Raw genomic sequence first — 26,532 nt, 5'->3', positions numbered from 1 at the left:
GGTGAACGCTTCATGGCGACGATGACCCTAGAAACCAGGGGAAGCACAGGTGACCTCTGAGCCTAAATCAGCTCCCAGCTAAAGCACAACGCCTCAGTACTGAAGAGCTCTGACCAAGGTACGAGTCTAATTGTAATTTCATAGTAAAGCTGGCCGATGGATGCAAATAGCAGCCAGTATATGTACACTGAATAAACAATGTAAATTATATATGGTAAATAAAATATAAAGCGGCTACAATCTCCTATGTAAACAAACTTATGGCAATATATTTTAAAATATTTTAGGGTGAATCTCAATAAAACATGCACAGATCACATATCACTGCAAAATAACATTTAAAAAAATCATTTTTTTTTTCAAAAAGAAAAAGTTTATTTTTCTGACTATTTTAGATGTTTTACCCTTATTTTATGCCGATTTAGTATAATTCACCCAAACAATTACTAAAAGCATCCTCATTTATATATATTTGTGTGTGTATATATATATATTTATTTTTATATATTTGAAGTCTAAACAAGTACATTCTAGCCCCCCAAAAAACTCTTAAAACTACATTCTGTGACACAAAAACATTATTATTTATTATGAAACGGTTGGAGTTCTGATATCACTAGAATATCACACTCCTTTCAGCCAATCAGATTCGAGGACCAGAAAAAACTGTTGTGTGTATACATGCATATATATATATATATATATATGAAGAGTTTATTTGCAAAAACAGATAACTTTTTATTATGTTATCATGTTTTTATTATGGTTAGTTGTGTTAGTTAGCTGTTTTTTTAAGTAATTTTTTAACCCAGTCAAAATAACCCAGCTGCAGTTTGATTGAGATTAATTGGAATGCACAATGAAAAAACGTGATTTTTGAAAATTACACAGTTATCTGTTTTTGCTAATTAACTCTTTATACATGCATACATACATACAAACAGTATATATATATATATATATATAATTTATTTATTATATATATCATTGATGATTTGTTTTTAAATTCACATAAGTGTAATATATACATTTTTGTATTTAACACTAATTTACATAGCAAGTTAATAATAAATACAGTAAATAATAAATATAGTAAATGCATATTTAATACAATTAGCAATTTAAGTAATTATATTGCATTGAAGTAATGAGAATTGAGTGGAAATTGTGCTTAATTTGGCATGGACTTCGTCTGTAAGCAAAATATAATTGATAATTTCTTTGTTTTTATTTTGAGGTGACATATGACTTGGAAATGTTTTCGATAGGTTTTATGAGATTCGCCCTTTAGCTGATATGTAGTTTGGGTTAGGTTTAGATAGAAAATGAGAAATAATCTAAGCAGACTTGACTTTCTGCAAAGAAAATATCTGCAGCACAACTAAATAATTACCTTCAGAGAAAGTCCTCAAGCTACTGACAAATAATTGGTAAATATTTATCAAGTATAAGCCAGATATTTTATATAAGATTAGCTTTTGTATTTTTATACTAAAAAGGGGAGAATGTGTTGAGATTAGATAGCGTGAGGTTCATACTGTATGACTTGTTGAAATGAAGAATGAAGCCTGGGATCAGTTTTCTATGTGTTTCCCCCAGTGGATCTGAAGTGTGAGAGCGGCTTTCATTTCAAAGCATATATTTTGTTACGTTACATTTGACAGCACATTACACTGTACGTGTGAAGCACTTTGTGTCACTGGAACGTATTAGCAACGTATGATAAACAACCAGTTGGCGGTGAATAATAAACTGCTATTGACTGTTGAGATCAATATTGTCATTCATATTTAATGGCTTCCCAAGGGTTTGCAAACAACTGCCTAACTGCCATTGTTTACCTATTTTCTGCTGAGAAATATATATAGCTACAGCATATATAAGACGCTATAGTTGAGTTTGGTGGTCGTGTCCATCAGATGCCGGATACATACCTCATAACTTTCTTTTTCGTGTCTTAAAATGACTTCACTGAAGTAGAATAGACCCAAACTCTGATGCGACACACATCCGAGCACCATATGCTGTGTTAAAACACTGAGAAACATCCAAAATATATGTACAGAGAAACTGTGGAACTGTATATAAACTGTATGATCATGGATATGTTCATTTAGGGTATTTTTTGTAAGCTTTTTTTTTTTTTCTACCAAAAGCGTTTGAGAGATCTGAACTGCATGTAGATATCCTCTCAAAGTCTGCATGCAGAATCCTCTCTCTGTAAGTTCTGTTTACAAGTGTAAGATAGATGGATTTCTGTATTTTTTTTTTATAAATATAGTTGTATGTGAGTAGACGGGTCAATCGGATCCTGTTCACTGTTGTCTGATCTGTAACAAACCATTCAAGCATTCCAAACCTCTGAATTTAACATGTCCATTTTCATTAATGCAACATATAGAATGTATATATATATCTATCGACGACTTCGTGATAAAACAATAACAGTGTGAATGCAATGTTGACCAATAGAAATATATCTATATGGAAATGTTATAATGAAAAAGTTGTTTTAATGTTGAAAAAAAACCTCGTCTGGTTGTGTATGTACAAGAGACTGTTGGTTTTGAATGTTCTTGTGCTGTTTTTGTGACTATTAAAGTGAATATCTTCTACTACAGTCTTGTGCGCTAATTGTAATTACAGAAATGCTGCACTTTTTTGTAATTGTAAATGCCATTTTTTTATCCGGTATAAAATCTTTATTATGTCATATGCAGAAAGAAAAAAACTGATTCATATGGGGAAAAAAATAAATATACACATACTAGACAACGTTCGTTTTCAGTAGTTGGTGTACAGTAAGCATTTCAAGAATACAGTGTCAAAATGAAGCTGAAGATCCAGTTATTATAGAGTTAATCTCACGAAAACCTGTCAGGAATGTGCTGTATTTCACCTAAACATTATAAGGAATTACTGTTAATTTTTTTATTATTTTTGATAGGTCAAATTCTTAAAATTTCTCCTTTTTTCATTAATTTTGGGGCAAAATATGAAATATGCATGTTCACATTTTTCAAAGTTTTTTTTCCCTTTTAATTTTGGCACAAAGTATGAAATATGCAAGCACATGTTCAGAATCTTCAAATTTTGGAGCAAAATATGAAATATAAAATAACGTTCAAATTCTTTGTTTTACATTTTGGGGCAAAATTTTAAATATACAAACACATTCTAAACTTTTACATTTCTTAAATTTTTTTTTTTAATTTTGGGGCAAAATATGAAATATGCATGTTCACATTTTTCAACGTTTTTTTTCCCCTTTTAATTTTGCCGCAAAGTATGAAATATGCAAACACATTAAAATTCTTCAAATTTCTTTTTCAATTTTGGGGCGAAATACGAAATATACAAGCACATGTTCAGATTCTTCAATTTTCTTACATTTTTTCTATTAATTTTGGGGCAAAATTGTAAATATGCAAGCACATGTTCACATTTTTTTAATTTCTTTTTTTTTTTCTTTTAATTTTGGAGCAAAATATGAAATATAAAAGAACGAAAATATCTTCATGGAACATAATCTTTACTTAATATCCTAATGATTTTTGGCATAAAAGAAAAATCAATAATTTAATTATTGATTTGTTATTACTTTTTTTCTCTTTAATTTTGATGCAGAGTATTAAATATACAAGCATGTTCAAATTCTTCACATTTCTTACATTTTTTTAATTTTGGGGTGAGATATGAAATATACAAGCACACATTCTTGAGATTCACCATAAAGTTGTTTGCTAAATTGTACATAAATAGTTGAGCTTTTATAATTTACATTCAAATAGTTTAATGTAGCTGTTTAAATGTTTCTTGTAAACTGTTTTTGGCTTCATGTGTGGTGTGGCTTCGTCGCGGGATGCTATGAGCTGTGTGTGTTTCACAGAGAGATGTCAGACGACACGGGAAGCTGCTGAGCTGGTTTCCATTTGGCGCTTCGTCTTCCTCCGTCTGCTCTGATGTACGGCTGCTTCCTCAAGTCTACACACACACAAAACAGTACCCCCCCCTGATGAAGATATCGGAAGATTTTTGAGCTTTTCAAAAACTTGAAAGAAAGGGAAACATCAGAGATCTACACGGAGGAACTGAGGGAGGCACTGAGTGTTACAGAAGAGCATAAGTAGATGAAGAGCGATACCTTCAGAGACAGAAGAGAGGAAATGAGAGAGAGTTATAAAGCAGAAGTCCCATCACAGAAACCCGACTCACAGAGCAGACGAGACGAGCGCTTCCCAGAACGAGCCGTAAACGGCACGGCCTGCAGAGCTGAGAACCAGACAGACAGAGCGTGCAGAGAGAAACGTCACGGGAAACAAGACAGGCAGAATAAATACACAATATAGAACGTCAGAATGATTGAAGAAAGAATTAGAAAAGGCAAATAACTAGGAGGAACGAAGAACACTAGGAGTGTTCTGGCCCAATTGAATTTTATATCAATATACAGTTAGGCAAATGGACTATAAACAAATTTCAATGTATATATATGAATATTATATTTTTACATGTCTAATATTTGTAGAAATATTTCTGATATTTTTACAGTATAAATGGGTCCATGCAAAATAAAATAAATACAGTATATTTTTATATTTATACTTAATAAATACTATATATTTACATTTATAATGTTTAAAAAATATAAATGGGTCTTTATACAAACATTAAAATGAATACATTTCAATATATTGATTATAAATACCATATTTACTTTTAGATTTAAACTATAATATAAATGAATCTATACAAATGTTTATTATGTAAATATATTTCAACATATAATTTATAAAAACTACATTTGCATTATTTATTTGTATAGTATAAATGGGTAGTATAAATAGTATAAATAATTTTTCAATATATTTATATTACATATTATGTATAACTAGACATTTATACTATAAATAGTCATTATTATAAATCTGTATAAAATATTAGCATCTTTTTCTACTCACCATTCGAGTACTGTACATAAAACTATGGCAGTCAATAGAATAAAATAATTCTCATAATTTCTGACCATTCTTTATGAATGTCAGAATGTGCAAAATTTGCACCATTTATAATACAACCCCTAACAATGGTACAATCACATACTGATTATAATATTCAAAGTTAGGGCATTGGTTTTCTGTCTGTAAGTCTAGCTCAGCCTGACCTGTGATGATGTCCTCGATGGCTCCGTCTTTGCCCTCTCTCACGAGCGGCGTCATCTGCCTGCGCTTCAGCTCTGCGATCAGATCCACCTGAGGGAAGCGTGGCAGCGCCGGCATCTGAACACATCAACAAACCTGTGAGACCTAACCCTAACCCTAACTGTTCTCTGGGATTTCTGTCTCTGTCTGTCGCACGTTACCCTATTAGTCACTGCAGTGTTCACAGGAGAGTCAGAGATGTGTAAATCTGTGCCGAAATCAGTCTCGGAGATGTTCTTCTTGCGCTGGTCCTTCTCCTGTTCGGCCAGCTACAGAGAAAGAGAGACTCATCCATCAGTCAGCATGCTGGAAGAACGACTGGAAAACAAGTCACATACTGTCTATATACTAGATCAGGAGAAAAGGATTGGTGTTAGAAATAGTATGCTAGAGGTGGGATCTTCACGTGGGTTTTTGAAGTAACTATTGTTGAAATAACCTCTATAACAGGGGTGCCCAAACTCGGTCCTGGAGGGCCGGTGTCCTGCAGAGTTTAGCTCCAACTTGCCTCAACACACCTGACTGGAAGTTTCTATGCTTAGTAAGAGCTTGATTAGCTGCTTCAGGTGTGTTTAATTAGGGTTGGAGCTAAACTCTGCAGGACACTGGCCCTGCAGGACCGAGTTTGGACAGCCCTGCTCTATAAGATATTGTAGTATTATTTATATATACTTATAGTATTATTAAGCTTTTTCAGTTTTCATTTAAATTTTTGAAGTTGTCTTTATCGGTTTTTGTCATTTTTCTTCTTTTAGAATTTATTTGGAATTTATGATTTGTTTATTTATAATTTTTTTTAAATGTATGTTTATTGTAGTTTTAGTAATTGTATTACTTAAAACTGATTTATTTCAGTTAGTTACCAAAAGCAGCATTTGTAATTCTCAAATTTTGTTTTTGATTTTATTTTGAAGTTTTAGTCATTTTCTTACATATTCTTGTTCTTATGTATTCTTTATTTAGTCATTATTAGTAGTTCTGTCAGGACCACTATCGTCAAAATTATAGATACTTAGCATAACGTTTGGTTTGGCGGTATGGTTCTGTTCTGGGCAAAAAACTCCCTGCCCATCCATGCAGCCTGTCATGAATGAGCAGGGAGAGCAGCAATAATAACCCCCCTAGGGTTAACAGAACAGAACAAGGCAGATATCATTAATGTACTTGATATTTAAGTGTAACACTTTATTCAAGATAAAGGAGTCTGATTAGCAAGGAATATCAGAAAGCCAAGTCCTGACTGTGGCGAAAGGAGGAGCTGGGGATGGAGGAGGGTATAATTTGCTCCTGAGCAAGCGGAAAAGCTGCTGAATAATACTGAATAGAGCTTATATAGGAATGCAGCGATAGGTGTAATATTCCTATAGGTAGATGTGATCAGCTCATGCAAGCTTGACTCACGTGACCTGCCAGAACTAACGCTAATGCTTAATTAGTAGTAGCAGTATTTAAATATTTATCATTTGTTTTCATTTTTTATTTTAGTTTAGTAATTTTAGTACTTTATTTCAGTTAGTTGCCAAAGCAACATTTCTAATTTTCAGGTTTTTAAATCTACTATTTATCATTTATTTTATTTCAGCTTTATTATGAGTACTGAAAACAATTTTAATAGGTTTTTTTAGATAACAATAACAACCCTGGCTTATGTTGTGCTAAATATACTCAGATTATATATACTGTATATATATATATATATACAGATTTTAAATTAAGACTATTAATTTGTATATTGTCAAAACCAGTCATTTTAAACCAGAACCAGTACAATTAAAATAATACTCATATGTCATATGGAGGTTTTGAAACAAACAGAACTAATTTATCAGATCATTTCATGTAGGGTTAATGCACTGTCATAAATAAATAAATAGATTGTAAATAAAACAAAAATTATGGAGTACATTTTGAAATACCATTCAGACTTAAATTGAGGGTGTTACTTGCCATTTCTTTGTAATTATTTGTGAAATGTATTAGCAATTTCTGAGTGAAACTTGGTGCAAAATAATTTCTACACCTAATTTTTTTTTCTGCGTGTCTTTGTGATTTTAATCTCTCATTACCAGTATGATATATGCTGATGTGAAATAAGCACTGTGTAATAATTTCATCACCTTATATGCTTTGATAAACCTAGCAAAAACAGGGAAGAACACAGAAGGAGGTGTGGATTTGGGATCCTCTCCGAAATACTCCACCACTGAGTGATAGACCTCCTGTAGAGACACACAGACGATCCAGTCATGTAGAAGCTATTATTCACTGCTGTTCAGAAAAGATTTCACACAGAACTGAACTCATCTCCACCTCTGCAGTTTTGCTGTCTTTGACCACAGAGTCCAGCAGACTGCCGTTTTTGGACATGAAGTTTGTGAGGACAGCGCTGTCTTTCTGCTGGAGATATTCCTTACGAACCACCTCCATTCCCTTCTCCAGAGAGCGAACATCTGCAAGGATGCTGTCCAGAGAGACTGAGAGAAACATGCAGGTTAGTGTATACATATACAGCTTTCATTATTTCTATATTATTATTATAAAAATAATTATTTAAATTGTTTTAAATTAAAATAAAAGTTACAAATATAATAAATTAAAATATATTACACTTTTAAAAAATATTTTAGATTAAAATATTTTAGAAATAATAAAAAAATAATACACACTTAGAGTTGTAGTGGTGAGTTGATGTGAATGTGTTCATGTGCAACGCTCACCCAGAGCAGCTTTATCCAGACAGTGTAGTTCAGTGTGAAAGTTGTGCAGTTGAGGATATTTTTCTTGTATGATGCTGACGATGAAATGCAGGAGTGTCAGTTTTCGATCTGTGGATTTCATGTCCAGAAGCTGAGAGCCAAAATGTGAGAGATGCGTGATAAATTGACAACTCGTTTATCATGAACTGATCAGATTTAATGCAATGTAAGTCACTTTGGATAAAAGTTTCTGCCAAATGCATAAATGTAAATATTTTATGTGTATTTCATGTGTAAGTCAAATATGCTATTTAATTTAATTGAATAAGCTTACATGACATACATGATAAAAAAAATACAATTAAACAAAAGCAAATGAGACATGCATTTATTTTAACCTACATATATATATATATATATATACACACACACACACAGTATATTTATGACACAAAATTAGCTAAAATGACACTAAAAATGATTTTTCTAAGTTGTAAATAAAGATTATTGCACAATTTTTTTGTTGCAAGAAAATACTATTTCAGGGTTTTTTTTACTTCAAAATATTAAAAATATTTGTTATTTGTAAAATGTACTACGATTTTCTGAGTGAAAACTGTTTCATAGCAAATCCTACTACATTTCTTTTTCAGTGTATATACACAATGTGACTCATCTATTGAAAAGATAGATATTGGAAGTGACACTGATCAACTAAAACTGTAAATCTGCTTTATATGCCAAAATCTCATTTTGGTAAAGATGTTTTGTCTCACCAGGTCCAGACTTTGGAGTCGAAATCCATATGCTGATCCTCTCTTCCCACTGTTCATGTAATTCCCAAACGCAAGAATGATCTAGAAAAAAAAAAAAGATCAGCTTTCACTGCAGAAATGATTTTATGCCGATGAAAATGAATTCTCCTTACCTCTAGAATCTTCTTGAGTTTGCTGGAGGATTTGATTGACATGGATGAAGCGATGATGGCATTTAATTGCTGTAAAATAAGACCAGGATATTTTTTTTTTTGGATTTAAATTTTATGTTAAATTCAAGTATGCATCCTCCTAATATCATAGTCCCTTTCAAGGAAAGTCTGTTCACCAAGTCCTATCTAAATGAATGGGGTTATCCTGAAATCTCACAATTAAATTATATATTTCAAATCAGCAACAAAATACGAAATTAACTGCCCCATGAATGTTATCCCTTATGCTTAAATAGCATTAAAAATGCTTATTTTGTTCAAACTAGACCGAGCTTCAAACAGCAGCTCCGGTGATGCAATGACTTTACCAATCAGCGATTGGCTGTTTAATTCAGAAGGCGGGTGCTTTGCAGTTTCTCCCGTTCATAAGTAATAGGACTGAAGCGTCTTTGCTAATATATTTACTGACAGGCTTTAATAGCAGGATGCTCTCGCTGAAGTTGCCCATGAAGGTCAGCGTGCTGATTCTCTGTGCCAGACGCGGGGTTTTGCTGAAGGCCATCATGAATCGGTCCTCCTCCGACAGCTCCAGCAGGGGGCGTCCTTCATGCTCGTATTTCTCAATCAACCTCAGCTCATAATCAGACGGGATGAAACGCTCCAGCAGCTCCAGAAAGTCTGAGTTTAGCAAATCCAGATTATACCTGCACACAGAGAGCTTTGGGATTAGTTTGAAACATGCAAATTTTGGTTGCATCAAAATTGTGTCTGTGGTACGCACGATTGGATCGCAGTGCAGATCTGCGCGGTGCTCATGCCTCCTTTGCGCAGCGTGATGGCGAGGTTTTTGGCCCTGTTGGGCTCCAGTAGTGCGATTTTACTGGATGCTTTATGAGCCACTTTCACCTTCAGAGTGCCGACATCAACAGGAGCAGACTGAGCTTTAGTTTTGAACAACTCCTCAAAGACGTCCATATTCAACTCCTTCAGACAGAGTAAAGACAGGGAGATGAGTGACAGCAGCTTTAGTTTCTCAAATAAACTCTGATGATCAATGTTGAGCTAATTCCAACCACTTAAGATTATTCCTAAAACATTTAGCTTTTTCTTTTTTTTTTACATTAAAATAGCATGTATATATGTTTAAAACAAGAATTGTATTTTTCTTTTAAATATTGTATATATACATATTTTATAAATTATTAACAAATATAGAAATGTATTTTAGTAATGTAAATTATGTGAAAAATAATGCGTTTTTCAAACCACCAAGTATGAGAGCATGTTCTAGTACACCCCCAAAACATAATCAAGACTTTGTAAAAGAGCAGAATAGGACCCCTTTAAAATAACATTTATAACAAAAAAAATTATAGAATATTTTCTATATAAATACCTATTTTATAAATAATTCAAAAATATATTTAAAGAAAAAAACTACAAATGTTTCTAACAACTCTATTTTTAGGTGGGCCTGTTTAATATGCTTAAATAAAAAAATTAATAAAATGTATAAATATTAAAAACAAAAATTCTATTCATTTTTAAACAGTTTATATAAAAAATATTTTATAAATAATTAAACAATATATTTCAAGAAGCAAAAAGCACAAAGCAGCAAAGGTTTATATATAATAGGTAATAATCTTCAGGTGCCTCTATTTCATACATTTCAACAAGTCGAGTTAAAACACACACAGAACTGACCCCAAGCACACTTTCGTCATCCAGCTCTGTGAAGACGGTGCCGGCCACCTGTTCCTCCATTAGAGCCTGCCAGTTAAGCAGTGGCATGCGATACTTGGTCTTGATTGGCTTCTTACCTTTCACACCTTACACACACACACACACACACACACACAGAGAGGGAAGAAACACAAGCAAATTTTTCAGTGTAATGTGCACAGCTTCACTTTTCATTCAAAATCATTCCAACATCTTATAGTTTTGTTGTACAGTACATGACTGTCATCATTTCTCTCACCTGTCTTTACAGTTCCTGTCCTTCCAGGCACAGGTGAAGGGGGCGGGGCTACACTCATAGGGGGCGGAGGAGGAGGTGGTGGAGGGGCGGGGACAGGAGGAGGGGGCGGGGACTGCATCACAGGTGAGGCCTTTATTTCTGTTGTACTATTATCTTGGAGTTAAAAGAGAAGATAATTTTTTTTTAAATTAGCAGAAAGATAGTATTCATGGAAATAAAATATTCATATTAGCATATATTACATTGCTAGAAGTTTACAAAATAAATAAGATTTTATAATAATCTATAAAATTGTACAGAGAAGTGGTTGTTCACTTGTTTTGCTTCAGGACCCATATTATATTATATAATATATAACTGTATAAAATGCATTAATTAGGTTAACTTTTGTCTAACTGTATTTTAGTATAACTACTATTATAGGTTTTGTTAATATTTTGAATTAGTTTTGATTTTTACATTTTCTGTTTTAATTTTAATTTTAGTTTAAAAATGTTTTTAGTAAAAAAAAGTTGTTAGTTAGCTTTTGTAATTTTATTGTGTTTTTGTCATTTTTATTGGTTGTTTTTTTTATTCTTTATGGTAATTTTTATTTCAGTTTTAGTTATTTTAATACATCAAGTTAAACTAAATGAAAATGAGAAATGTTAAAGCGGAAATAAAATGTTTACATTTTTTTACATTACAAACGGTTTAAATGTATACATCGCAAATTCTTTTTTTATTATTTATTTATATTTGTTTTATTGTATTGCTTTAGTTTTAGTTAACGATAATAACCCTGTTTGGAAAGATTAAAGAACATTTCTTTAACACTATACAAAAGTGTATAGAACATTTTTATAAATAAAAAAGTATCATTAGAATTCTATAGAAATGATAAAGAAATTGATGCAAGTAATGATGTAATTGTAACAGTGGCTATATGTATTTTTGGATCTTCACCTGTTGTGTTAGCGGCTGGCATAATGTGTAATTCCAGAGAGCCGGATTCGGATCTGTCCATGCGGATCAGACCTCGATCCACCAGAACCTGGACCATCTTCTCCAGCTCGGTCAGAGCTTTAGCGGAGCGCTGTCTGTCTCTCTCTCGCTCCTGCTCTTTCTCACTGTGTGTCTCTCTCTCTTTCTCCTTCTGCTGCAGCTGAGAGAGCTGAGCCTGTGTCTCCTTCACACTGTCCTGGAAACACGCATTAAAAAGCTTCACAGCCTGGAAACAGGAGTAAAAGTAAGTGTGTGTGTGTGTGTTTTAGCAAAGTGTGTTACCTTCAGAAGTTCCACCTCTTTCCTACTCTGTATGAGTTGTTTCTCGAGTTCGGACGTCTTCTCCACAGCTTCACTCTCACACTGCTGCAGTCTAGTGTTTAACTGATATACACAACATACACTGAATGCTTTAATATGATTTAGTGTGTATATTTATTCATTTACATAAATGAATATGATGTGCAATATGTGGCATTAAACCAAAATAGAATGAAACCAAAGTGCTGTACAGGATAGATAGCTAGATAGATAGATAGATAGATTATTCTTTTATTATTATATATAATGCATATTGTTTTTATTGTTGTAGTCAAACAGCAGATACTGTATATATGTACTTGAAAACATTTATATCAGAACTATATTAGGACAGATTTCTATTAATATAGGTTGCAGTAACTGTGTGTGTTTTGGGTGTGTGTACCTGTGTGTTTTGTTCTTGTAGCTCCTCTAGATGTTCCATTATTGTGTTTTTGGCCTCGGCGTCCTCTAGCATCGCTCCAACATCAAACACATTATCCAGATACGCTTGAATCTGCACCTGCAGCCTCTCGCTCTCAGTGACAGTTAACTCCTACACACACAAAACCATTCAGACTGCATTTTAGGCTGCATTTATTTGATCAAATACACGGTAAAAACGAAGATTGTGAAACATTCTTAAAATTTAAATAAACTGTTCTCGATGTGAATATATTGCAAAATGTAATTTATTCCTGTGATCAAAGCTGAGTTTTCAGCATCATTACTCCAGTCTTCAGTGTCACATGATCCTCAGAAATCATTCTAATATGCTGATTTGCTGCTCAACAAACATTTCTGATTATTATCAATGTTGAAAACAGTTGTGCTGCTTCATATTTTTTCTGGAAACTATGATACATTTTTTAGGACACTCTGATGACTAGACTGTTCAAAAGAACAGCATTTATTTGAAATAGAAATCTTTTGTAACATTATAAATGTCTTTAGTGTCACTTTTGATCAATTTAATGCATCCTTGCTGAATAAAAGTATGAATGTCTTTCATTCTTTCAAAACAAAAAGGCAAAACATTAAACAGTAGTCGCTCACCTCCAGATAGCCGTCTAGTCCTAGTTGTGTAAACTCATGCTGTAAATACACTCGGAAGTTCATGTTCTCCACTGAGTGCACTACAATGTTGATAAACTGCATACAAGCCACCTAGAGGTGATCAGGGGAAAATATATTGATCAGTTTTCCTCACACTCATGATCCTACATTAAAAGGTCAATAACAACAGGATAAATGTCCTTAATCTATGTCTGGAATTCCAATGCATTATGTATGTTATGCACGCGATATGGTGAATTTGTGAGTGAATATTTTAATTATATGATTATTAATACGTATATACTTTCTGCTTGTCCTAAAGTGGAAAAGTTCTCAAGAATGACTGATAAATTAAGTCGATGTACAAATGGGCCATAAATATAGATGTCTGTCATGCTCTTTCGTCCTTTTAGTTGAGCTAAATACTGTACAATCAGTGTAATAATCTGATAAAACATGAACATTAATACATATGAAGCATTTTATATGTCCTCACCATGAAATCAATGTTGTTGTCATCATTTCTGAAATACTCCATGAGTTTCTCGAATCTGTTTTTCTCTCCACACACCTGCATGAACATACAGACACATTCACAGGTTCCTCAGAGACGACTGTTTACTGTATTTGAGTTTACTGTACGCTGCCTCTTACCAAGTACTTGACCATAAAGTAAGAACATTTTACTACATTTCGAGACCTTCAGTGATATTTGATGTCACAGGATCATTTATCATCTGAAAATATGTTATTGGCTTAATATTCCATCCGATATCTAATTATTAGTTCTTGCTACAGGAAGGCCGTGTTACATTTCAATGCAAAGTATGTGGATTCACAGAAACAATGAGGACATAAGGATGTGAAATCCCTAAGCAGAGAAGGTCTATTTGTTTCGGTTTTAGCTCTAGTTTGCGTAGTCCTTTCTGCTGTCACTGATATGCATCTGAATCATCTCCCACACAAAAATGTCTTTGTGACAATAAACGCACAGTCCTTCAAAATGACGTCTGTGTGAATGTATGAGGTTGCGAGCTGTGTATGATCTAGTTTTGTCATGTGCAGACGGGTGTAACGGCTGATATCACAGTTACTTGAGTTTAACAGCAGATCAGACACTTGTATCTCATCACGTGTGTCTGCGTTCATTCAGCATCTGAGAGAATAACTAAAGAGTTTGGGTTAGGTCTTTTATCCTTGAAATTAAACTATTAGACATTTTCTGATGAAATGTAAATATTTTTCACATATTATATTACAATATGATTACTCATGTATGTGGTCCTAAAAAGTATTTGGAGAGTTAAGCCATACTTAAAAATGTATGAATGAATGAAGTTTTTCTTTTCTTTTTTAAGAATTAAGAAATTTATTTGGATTTATTATGTCTGATTATATTATGTCTTGGTATATTATATCTGATTATATTTTATTACTTAACTTTTGTCTTTTTTATTATTTTTATAATACATATTTAGTATTGTACATTTTTTATTATTGATTATTATTGTTATATTTATTATTATATGTTTAGGTATATTGTATTTGATTACATTTTGTTAAAACAAACTTTATTATTATTTTAAAAATTATTATTATTATTGATATTTCATCATATTTTATTACACACAACTTTTTATTTTTATTATTTTTGACATTTAATATTATAATATTTTTTTCCTTTTTTAATTATGTTTTCCTTTTTTCATATTATAGTATTTTTTTATTACAGGTGCATCTCAATAAATTAGAATGTTGTGGAAAAGTTCATTTATTTCAGTAATTCAACTACATTACGATTTGGTATATTTGATTAAATTTGGTAATATATATTTAATATTGTATATATAATTATATATATAATTATATATTAATTATATATATATAATATATATTTAATATTGCAATATTTGTCTTTTTATTCTTTTTAGAACATTTTTGATTTCACTATGTTTTGGTATATTTTACTTATTTATTTTTTGATTAAGATATATTTCTTGTTGTTGTTTTTTCTCCCCACAGAGTTGAATTGTACACAATAAGACCAAGGAGACACATTGAAGTTGGAGAGATGATGATGATAAGAAGAGTGAGATGGATGAACAGAGAAAGAAGGCTAGTCTTTTCTTACCTCTTTGAAATTATTAAAGGCTGCAATAATCATTTCGTGACCTCCTCGAACCAAACAGACAGCAGCAAGGAGCTCCAGAACCAGAGCTTTAGTCCTAAACATGAACACACACGTATGGAAGTACAATATTGTAGAAACAAAACATTCAAAGCACACACACACACACACACACACACACACACACACACACACACACACACACACACAGGAGTGTTATTAAATATGCATTGTATTTCTTTGCTACTAGCAGCATAGAATGGAATTGTAAAATGAGTGGCAGTCCCTTGTAGTCTGATTGCTATTGTTTGTGAAACTATTTTTAACTTGACAAGCTTTCTAAAAAAATATGGATGCAACAAGATGTTAAAAATGTGAAGGGTGTTTCCTAAATTAAAGTCAATGATTTTTTTAAATACATTTATTTTTAGAATTATTTTTAGCACCAGTTCTCTGTTGATTTATTTGTACTAAAATTACCAGCATGCACATCCCTAGATGCATTTCATGTAGGTTTTTTCTGCTGCACCAAAATTTAGAGAGCTATTTTAGATATTTTACAGAGACTGTTTTCTCACCTGGCATTCTTGTTGTTGAGACTCAGGGTGATTTCATTGACACAGTTGGGATGTGCCATCACCTGATTAAACCCTAACTAACACACACACACACGCACACACACACACACACACATTAGTCAAGTAAAGAGATGAGACGAGACGAGATTAGAGGAGCAAGAGATGAGAAGTACCTGGTAGTTCATGATGGCACGGAGGCACATGATGCAGAGGTGCAGGTGGTTCTTCTGGCTGAGCAGACGCGAATATCTCAAAGCTTTCCTGAGCAAAATAAGTCATATTTATAAATATTTGTATTCAATATTAATTTTTTAAATATTATATTTTTTCTTTTTTTATATAATTAGTTTTTTATTTTATTATTTTATTTGGGATTATGTTTTATTTAAATATTTTTACATCTTTTTAGTATTTTTATTTATTTACTAATATACATCATATTTTTCTTTTTGTATATATTTTTTTCTTTTTATTGTTATATTTGATTATATTATGTAAAGATAGATCATGTGAAACCTGCTCACACGTTCATTGCGATATAGATATTTATGTTTACATATACAGTAAATTCTGTATGAAGAAATAGATGATTTGGTTCAAATAGGAAAAAAGTCAATATTTTATAGATAAACGAATTAATTAAAAGCAGAATTGTGTAATCTGCAACATCTGGAAACCTCAAAATCGTTAATAGTAAAAGTACTGTATGTGACAGAGACGCACACAAACAAACAAACTCTGTAACAGGAATGCAGTTGATCCTGATAGAAGTGATTGGATGGGTGTGCTTGTGTGTGTTTGATCACGTGTTTTGACCTCAAAATACATTGCAGACATGTTTGATGTTACAGTGATAGTGTTTCGCACGTGTGCATGGGTCTGTGAATGTATGTTTCTTTTTGTAGACTTTTTTGTCAGTGTGTGTGAAGCTGGAAATAGTAATGTAGAAGTTATGTTCAATATACAATTATTTGCGAATGATACGGAAATCATTTCAGAGTGGTTTATACTCTATAACTGACCTTGTGGTGAAGGGGCGACCTGAGCGTGGGGAATTGTGGGTAGGGGAGTTTGTCGCACTGGTGGTCAAATCTTCCACAGATTTCTCTTCAAAGCTTCCATTATCAGAGCTGTCCATTTCATATCTGTAAAACACAGTAAGCGTCTGTCTTATGATTCCATGATAATTAAACAGCTGTTTTCAACACTGATAATAATAAGAAATGAGCTACAAATCAGCATATTAGAATGATTTCTGAAGGATCGTGTGACTCTGAAGATTGCATCACAGGAATAAATGACATTTTAAAATATATTCAAATAGACAACAGATTTTTTTTTTCAATTGTTTTTTTACTGTATTTTTGAACAAATAAATACAGCCTTGGTGATACAATTCTACTAAAATCATCAAAAAGTAGTTTGACCGCCATATAGTGTTGCTTTGTTGTTGCTCAGGCTGATGAATATAATAGCAGTGTTAGCTAACTGGCATCAGAGGACTGGTTTCAGACATTGGATGGTCAGAACATGTTCTCTTCCCAGACGCCTTGTCACATTAAAAATTTAGGTTCCTCTATTGTGTCTTGGACAATGTGTGTGTGTGTGTGTGTGTACATACGTGACTGCACGTTGAGCAAAAGAGAGGTAGTCCACTAGCACGTCTAAACCCTTGTTTTCTACATTTAGAAACTCCTCAGCCCACCTGAACAGCCAGGGAGAACAATACAATGAAGAACAAAAGGAGCACAATTGAGATCAATTATGAGTGACAAAGTAATTACAGTCCAGTGTCGACACAGATATTTCCAGACTTCCAGGTTTCAGAAACCTGCATTTAAAGGAATAGTTCACCCAAAAATGAAAATTAGCTGAAAATGTACTCACCATTTACTCAGGTCTTCCAAGATGTAGATGAGTTTGTTTCATCATGGGAACAAATTTGGAGAATGTAATGTTGGAGAAATTAAAATTACATCACTTGCTCACCAATGGATCCTCTGTCGTGAATGGGTACCATCGGAATGAGTGTCTATAATCCATAATAATCCATACTGCATTGAAAAAGTACATCCTTTCCCATCAAAATCCACCAACATATTTGTTTTATACTGTTTTCACTTGTAAATGATGCTCAGTGATTTGTGCATTCGGTAATCTGTACATATTTCTCTTCTGATTCAGACAAGGCTGTTTTAGGCAGACACAATGGATGGAGAAAGCAATATTATGGATAGAGGACTCTTATTTTAGCCAGAAACAGTGGTTTGAAGTAAAAAAACTTCTTAATGACAGATTTGGCATGTGGGTTATTTGGGGAATTTTATCAGCTGTTTGGACTCTCATTCTGACGGCACCCATTCACTGCAGAAGATCCGTTGGTGAGCAAGTGACGTATTGCTACATTTCTCCAAATCTGATGAAGAAACAAATGCATCTACATCTTGGCTGGCCTGAGGGTAAGTACATTTTCAGCAAATTGGGGTGAACTATTCCTTTAACGTGATAAACTTTAAGTTTAAAAAAGTCTATTCATGTATTTTGTAATCAGGCCAGTAACATGCATTGTCATGTGAGGGCTCTTACCCGATGTGATTGGTGCGCAAAGAGATCTCCAACTCTCTTAGAACTTGTGTGGATTCTTGGACTCGCCTTTTAAACTACAAATCACACACACATATAATTTTATGAATTAAAATAATTTACATATTTCAGTTTAATAATAACTAGACAAGCTCTGTATCTCACTCTCAGATTTAAACACACACAAACATATATCTGTACCTTTCTGCCTCCTCCCTGCTCTAATACACTCTTAAGTTTCTGAATGTATGCTGACGGAGGATTCTTCACCTGGAACCGTTCCTGATGAGAGAAACCAGAAGGAATAGTAATCTCAGCTTTAAAGAGGATTTTTTCCCTGCACTTTTTTCAAACCACATATACAATTAGTCACATTTCTTGTATCAGAAGCAGTTTAAATAATTTTTTTCATAAACATTTTCCACCCTCATGATCTTTAATGTTTCTGTACCTTTAAGACGTTGATGTGTAAATGCTATGATTGCCAGCCACTTGCTGAATATTTATTTATTTATGTGGTCATATGGTGGTGATGTGATATCATTTCAATAAATGCTCTGGGTGAACTGGAGAGAAAGGTTTTTTTTTTTTTTTTTAGTTTTTAAGGAGCAAGGACAATTGTGTTTTTCATTATATGTCCCCTTTAATGGTGTGATATGTGGTTTAGGGTAGTAAAAACAGCTTTATGGTAAATGAAAATGTGTAAAAGGTAAATGTTTTTATGTTTTTGCCCTGAACTCACCTGGTCACACACTAACTCCCATTTCTTCTCGTTGTCGTACTGACAGAGCAGCTTCACTTTGTCAGGTGGAAGATTCATGGAATTCTACAATCACAGAGCAAGAGACAAATCAACATCAACCTTTTTGTAAATCTGAATTCATTTATATTAATTCTACAGAGTCATTAGTTCTATTGCATTGAGACAAACTCTTAAAAATGATTTTTACAGCACTTTTGGGCTCAGCAAAGAACTTTATTGCGAAGCATTATTCATGGTTGAGTTTTTTAGAGAGTAAGAGTTTGGAGTGTTTTTGAAAGAACGCTGCATTTATTTGATCAAATATACAATAAAATTGTTAATATTTTTTTGTTAAAACTGAATCAAACATTAAATAGTTCATAAAACTGAACTGATTCTTTTTCTTAGAATTCTTTGACAAAAATAAAGCTCAAAAGAACAACATTTGAAAATTTTAAATAGAAAAATGTTCAATGTATCTGCTGTCACTTTTGATCAGTTTAACGTGTCAATACTAAAGAAAAGTATTAATTTCTATTCACAAAAAAAACAACAACAACGCCCTGCCAATCACCCATAGCACCCAAACATCTCAGTGGCAAGTTTTGCACAGTCCACATTTTCTTCCGATCTAGTTGTAATATGTTCCCAGACTATTGCTATGTTTAAATGCAGAGTTACTGTGGCACCAGTCACACGTTACACTTGTTTGCAGATGGTCACATATGAACTGAGTAAGCGGCTGTGTCTTGTGAGCCGGTTTACGAGCAGCGGACAGATCACATGTATAATGAGGTATGCTGACTCTAAGAATGCCCTTTCTGAACCGGCAGAATAGTGCTGTGTGAATGTCCTGTTGCTATGACGATCTCCTAAATTATTTATGAACAGCATGAGTGTTTGCATTTGTGTTACACACACACACACACACTGTTATGGCCCTACAGAATTACCTAATCAGTGACTCATCTGAGCATCGGATGATACTGAACACACAGTGTGTGCACGCTGCATGTAAATCCCCTAAAATGTTATGAAAATCATCTTCAAGGTCATCTTCCATTCTCATTTGCTTGCCGAGTTTGCATTTACTTGATCAAAAATACAGTAAACACAGTAATATTGTGAAATAAGTTTTCAATTTAAAAACTATATTTATAGCTTACACTATTCCTATGTCATTGGCTGGAACGACACTCTCGTGAACACGAGTACGACAGTTAGCGGAAGCTGGAGATTACGTTTATAAAGTTTTAAATAAAGATATTTTTCTTACACAAATGCATCTATTCGCTTCAGAAGGCCTTTATTAACCCCCCGGAGCTGTGTGGAGTATTTTTTATGATGGATGGATGCACTTTTTTTGGGCTTCAAAATCTCAACACCCATTCACTGCCATTATAAAGCTTGGAAGAGCCAGGATATTTTTTAATATAACTCTGATTGTATTCGTCTGAAAGAATAAAGTCATATACACCTAGGATGGCTTGAGGGTGAGTAAATCGTGGGGTAATTTTCATTTGTGTGTGAACTATCCCTTTAAGTTTAATACTTAGGAATATTGGTTTGTTCAAATCTCTGACTATGAGCAACATTAAGAAAACACCACTGATTAAATCATTCTTTTTTGGTTTGATCAGGTGTTGCTATTCCCTCAGAGGCATTTTGGGAAATTTCATCCTCATATTTCCACATGCCCTACTGTTTTTGTTGTTGTTTTTCTTTACTTAAAAAGTGGTTTTACTTTCTGCATACAGCTGGTGAGATCCTTTGACAGAATGAAACAGAATGTTTTGCTGTGAAAGATGACGGGAATTCTCAGTATTTGTTTTGTGTCTGATTCCTTGGCTGTATCTTTCAGCTGGTAGCTCAGGAATCTTATCATTTGTTTTGGGAACTTTGCAAAAGATCTCAACGATCTCTATACTAATATTTAGCCTTTCTATGACCCGCCTATGAGCCCCAGACTGACCAAAGACTCAAGAACTGTATACTAAAAAGCCAAAGCAAATACACTTAACAGTCTAAATACCTACAGTGGGTACGGAAAGTATTCAGACCCCCTTAAATTTTTCACTCTTTTTTATATTGCAGCCATTTGCTAAAATCATTTAAGTTAATTTTATTTTTTGGTTTGATCAGGTGTTGCTATTCCCTCGGAGGCATTTTGGGAAATTTCATCCTCATATTTCCACATGCCCTACTGTTTTTGTTGTTGTTTTTCTTTACTTAAAAAGTGGTTTTACTTTCTGCATACAGCTGGTGAGATCCTTTGACAGAATGAAACAGAATGTTTTGCTGTGAAAGATGATGGGAATTCTCAGTATTTGTTTTGTGTCTGATTCCTTGGCTGTATCTTTCAGCTGGTAGCTCAGGAATCTTATCATTTGTTTTGGGAACTTTGCAAAAGATCTCAACGATCTCTATACTAATATTTAGCCTTTCTATGACCCGCCTATGAGCCCCAGACTGACCAAAGACTCAAGAACTGTATACTAAAAAGCCAAAGCAAATACACTTAACAGTCTAAATACCTACAGTGGGTACGGAAAGTATTCAGACCCCCTTAAATTTTTCACTCTTTTTTATATTGCAGCCATTTGCTAAAAAAAATTTAAGGGGGTCTGAATACTTTCCGTACCCACTGTATATCTATACACGTCAGACCAATGAAATCATGTTTTCTGTGAAAAGTGAAAGGAAAACTTTTGTACCTCTTGTATGAAAATAATCGGCTGTTCTTCTGGACTTTCTATTCATCAAAGAATCTTGAATCCTCACAGTTTCCACAAAAATATGAAGCATTACAACTGTTTTCAACATTGATAATAAGAAATATTTCTTGAGCAGCAAATCAGCATATTAGAATGATTTCTGAAGGATCATGTGACACTGAAGACTGGAGTAATGATGCTGAAAATTCAGCTTTGATCACAGGAATAAATTACATTTTAAACTATATACAAATAGAAAACCGTTATTTTAAATAGTAATAATATTTCACAGTTGTACTATTTTATTGCATTTCTGATCAAATAAATGCAGCCTTGATTAGCAGAAAATAAACAAATATTTTAAATATTTAAAAAATCTTACCGACCCCAAACTTGTGAGCTGTTGAGTATGTGACATGTAAAAGTTACATCCAAAACATCATGTTTGACTATTGCTGTCATTTCATTTTTGCGCATATTAAATTACAGTTCTTCACTAAGTATGGCACATTAGCATGTCACAGTATCCTAATTTGCAAAACAGGTCAATGGAAGAAAAAACTGCAATCTGCAGAAATATTGCTTTAGGGCAAACACACACACACACACACACAGTCTCTCTCAAACAGTCTTCCTTTATGGAATACCTGCAGTGCAGACAACTCCATTGATTATAATTGTCAAGCTTATAATTGTCAGCTTGCATGTGTCGTGTAGACAGTGTTATCTTTGCATGTTTTAATTCAGATCTCATAGTTTCTTTTGTCTTTATAATAGCTGACCCTTTCTACCCGTGAAATAAGGACAAGGAGGCTGGAGAAAAATAGAATCAAGGACAAAACACTTCCGACTCTCGCTTTATTTTTCTCCCGTTTCTGAACACATCATCTGCCCTTTCTTTGTCCTTTCTATATGTTCTATCCTTGAAAACAGTTAAACAGTTTTCAGGACAAGGTCAGCTAACATAACTGCATCACATGTTATTTTGAATCCTCAAAATACTCTAAATGTTTATATGCAAATCTGTACACCAATAATTTATGCGTCAATGATCAATGCAGCATACTGTATACTGCAGTGCATGTGCAGAGTGTAATACACATGTTTATTCAGAGCCGTCATATCACTTTACCTTCAGCAGAATTATGCTAGAAGATTATACTGTTTTCAGCTTATCATATTTGCATGAGTTTTTTGTATATTTGTAAGCCGAATCAGGTACTTTTATAATCACCTCAAGGATTTTATAATATATTTAATTAATTAAAAAATGTTTATTATATTTTTAAGACACTTAAAAAAGGGTTATTAACTAAAACTGAAACTAAATTAAAACAATTAAAAAATTATTATTATTTATTTCAGCTGGTTGTCAAAGCCAACATTTCTCATATTATTTTAATTTAACCTGATGTACTAGAATGTCTAAACTTAAAATTGAAATAAAAATGAATAAAAACTATATATATATATATATAAAACTTTTAATGAAAATTAAAATATAAAAATGCATTTTTTTGAGTATGAGTTTTCTCATACTGTTGTTGTTTTCAACCATCAGCCTATTTTTTTATGACTAATTTCTGCAGTAATAATTATATTGAAATACATTTAGAGCTGACTTTGATTCATTGTATCTCATAGATTTTTGTCCTCAGTGTTTCTAGATCAGCTGAAGGCTGGACTACAGCTGAAGATGGATGGTTTGTCCTTTCGATAAGTGGCCACATGCAAAATATCAATAACTGAACGGGCCATTTGTATAATTACAGGCCTGTCGTTTTTGCAGATGTTTTGCGCTCCTCCCCTTGGCAAGGCTATGTAGAAAGCATCAGCTTGAGTGTTTTAAAAGCTATATAACACATGCATGTGCGAGCAAGGACAAAACTGTTGCTTTTATACACATAAATTCAGCCTCACAAAGAAAATAATGCAGAATTCTCTGTAAATGTGTATTTGCATGAGCGTGTGTGTGTATGCCCACTGTTATGCAAGACTTTTGTTTATTGCTTATCCAGTTTTTAATTGAATACTTGTAACTTTTACTAAACAAGCTCACAGGTAATTGCACTGAAGCTTTGCGATGTAATATTTACATTTTGTACCCGACTAGGTGTGTTTTTGAGTGATTGCTCTTTTAATTGTGTGTTTTATCACGAACATGCTGCTGGTGCTGCTTGCATTATTTGCATTCTATTTCCATTATACAAACAGCATGTCCCAAACACTCTTTCTCCGTAGGCATTGTAGATGCCTGCATGCGCACTTTAATACTTAGATGGCCTTTCACTGCTGTAAGATGGGAAAGTGTGGAGTGCTTATCTGATTTAGGAACAGCATTAAGGATATTGGCAGAGTAAATTAATTAACATGGAATAAATTTACCAACAAGCACTAGAGCCAGACTTATTTAAGTTATATAAAGAGTAAAACATTGGCTAAATATTAATTTTAAACACAGGTACTTGTGTAATGTGGACTGTTGGATTTGGTCTTTTTAGACTGAAAACCACCACTACTGTGAATCTGGTTCACAGTTTTTTTTAAATTAGACTAACTAGTTGATAAGTAGGTTGTTCCAGGCCTTAACTATAACCGGCCAGTAGGCCAATCATTTTTGTGCTGATATAATGTATTATTTATTGTGGTAAGGTGTGTGGAGTTATATAATCATAATACTTTTAACCGACATGTTTATTAAAACCCTTGCCATTTTTTTTTCCATACAGTAGGACACAAATGAAGATGTTAACGGCTAATATGTGATTCCACAATGACCACAACTGTCAAGAAGATTTTCAGTAAATAATGACTTAAATTTCTGTCTGCTCCTCACATATAGCTATTATATATTTGAAATATGGTGTGTGGAACTACTTTAAAGGTGAAAATTTAAATTGGCTGTAAATTTACTCACTCTTAGGCCATCCAAGATGTAGATGAATTTGTTTCTTCATCAGAATAGATTTGGTGAGATTTAACATTGCATCACTTGCTCACCAGTGGATCCTCTGCAGTGAATGGGTGCCGTCAGAATGAGTGTCCGAACAGCTAATAAAAACATCACAATAATCCACACCACTCCAGTCCATCAGTTAACATCTTGTGGTGTGAAAAGCTGCGTGTTTGTAACAAACAAACATATCATTTAAACATTTTTAACTTTAAACTGTTACTTTCAGCTAAAATATGAGTCCATAATAACACTTCCTCCAGTGAAAAAGTCCATCCCCTCTTGTCCTCTCCCATACAAACCCAACAACGTATTTGTCTAGATCTTTTTTGGACTGTTTCCTCCTGTAAACGGTGCTTGATCTCTGCATATTTCTCTCCTGATTCAGCTTTTCACTCCACATGATGTTAACTGATGGACTGGAGTGGTGTGGATTACTTGTGGATTATTGTGATGTGTTTATCAGCTGTTTGGACTCTCATTCTGACGGCACCCATTCACTGCAGAGCATCCATTGGTGAACAAGTGATCTGAACGAATCTGTTCAGATGAAGAAACAAACTCATCTACATCTTGGATGGCCTGAGGGTGAGTAAATTTTCCCAATATTTTCATCTTTGGGTGAAAGATTTCTTTTAAGATGCTTAGAGCAAGAAGGCTATACCAGTTAAGAATGGTGTAACGGTGAATAAATGACAGAATTGTAATCTTTGGATTAACTACCCATACTACTTTAAACTAAAAATGTATTAAGCAGCCAGTGCCACACACTCACATACTGTACACTCATCATAAATGAGATGCAGATGATACAAGTAGATAAAGCTCATGAAAAACACCTAATGATGCATTAAAGTCTCCCAGCTGCACAATTACAGCCTCGCTGATGCATAACACTCATACTCTGGGAGATTTGACAGATTTCACAAACATGCATATGAGTGCACTCACATTCCATCACAGTCTACAACCTAACGTGGTACAACTAGCTGTATTATATAATTCAGATGGTTGCTTTTGCATGCAAAGAGATGCATATCATGGTGCATATCAAACATATTTATAATTACTGCAGTGGAGCATCTCAGCTTCAACCACACATACAGTACTGTACTTGAACATGCTGTTTTTCTACATTCCAAATCAGCAAAACACTTAAAAAGTAAATGACATATTAGAGCTGAAACCCCTTTTAGTCTACTGCATTATGGGATATTTTGTCATGTACGTACCAACACCACGCTGAACCTCTCCTCTAATTCGTCCTCAGGTGGTAGGGGCAGTTTAGGGGCCGGTGGCTGTTTCTGCCCATAGGTGCTGAGGGGCCGTTTGGCGTCCCGTCCCGGTGACATCTCCAGACTTCCAGCTGCGTTCCCCATGGCTGTATGCAGAGTTACACGCAGAGGTACACATATACAGTCCAGATAATCTAGATGTTGCTCAGTGAAGTACAACTACAACTTTACACTTGCTGACTGATTCTAAAAACTTGAGTATGAGTTCTTGTTTAGTCCCAGCAGTTTAAATCCAATGGTGGGACACTTCGGAAACGCAGATAAAATCCAGCTTGGATACTATAGAAATTAGTACTATTAAATCCATAAAAGGTTGTGGTTTTTACATAGTTGCTGACTTGTTCAGGTTCTTTCAAGTCTTCTGATGGCGTTGTCCATTTGCAGTAGGCA

At 33.6% G+C, this 26,532-nt stretch overlaps 1 protein-coding gene across 1 annotated transcript; it reads right to left on the bottom strand.

Annotated features, from left to right (window-relative positions):
• Positions 1-3,665: 3,665 nt before the first annotated feature.
• On the bottom strand, positions 3,666-26,288 carry LOC107554617 (formin-like protein 1). The gene is made up of 26 exons (XM_016237186.1): positions 26,080-26,288; positions 19,181-19,264; positions 18,640-18,720; positions 18,442-18,515; positions 17,477-17,560; positions 16,878-17,000; positions 16,029-16,116; positions 15,856-15,932; positions 15,281-15,374; positions 13,646-13,720; positions 13,150-13,260; positions 12,500-12,649; positions 12,076-12,177; positions 11,755-11,989; positions 10,810-10,962; positions 10,533-10,657; positions 9,607-9,809; positions 9,295-9,529; positions 8,826-8,894; positions 8,674-8,754; positions 7,919-8,048; positions 7,512-7,675; positions 7,319-7,420; positions 5,363-5,470; positions 5,165-5,279; positions 3,666-3,984 (listed from the first exon to the last, which is right to left on the bottom strand). The coding sequence occupies exons 1-26, from the start codon at positions 26,224-26,226 to the stop codon at positions 3,884-3,886; spliced, it is 3,111 nt and encodes a 1,036-aa protein (XP_016092672.1). The 5' UTR covers positions 26,227-26,288; the 3' UTR covers positions 3,666-3,883.
• Positions 26,289-26,532: the final 244 nt, after the last annotated feature.

Source organism: Sinocyclocheilus grahami, unplaced genomic scaffold, assembly GCF_001515645.1.
Source record: "Sinocyclocheilus grahami isolate Dianchi unplaced genomic scaffold, SAMN03320097.WGS_v1.1 scaffold19.1, whole genome shotgun sequence".
Taxonomy (NCBI): domain Eukaryota; kingdom Metazoa; phylum Chordata; class Actinopteri; order Cypriniformes; family Cyprinidae; genus Sinocyclocheilus; species Sinocyclocheilus grahami.
This window is presented reverse-complemented; position numbering and strand designations above follow the sequence as displayed.

Excerpts from the sequence above, each read along its gene's own strand:
- LOC107554617 (XM_016237186.1), bottom strand. The coding sequence starts at position 26,226 with ATGGGGAACGCAGCTGGAAGTCTGGAGATGTCACCGGGACGGGACGCC. Across the intron at positions 5,471-7,318 it reads GGTTTATCAAAGCATATAAG|CTGGCCGAACAGGAGAAGGA; the intron begins GTGATGAAATTA and ends CTTTCTCTGTAG. Across the intron at positions 3,985-5,164 it reads CATCGAGGACATCATCACAG|ACTTGAGGAAGCAGCCGTAC; the intron begins GTCAGGCTGAGC and ends GTGTGTGTGTAG.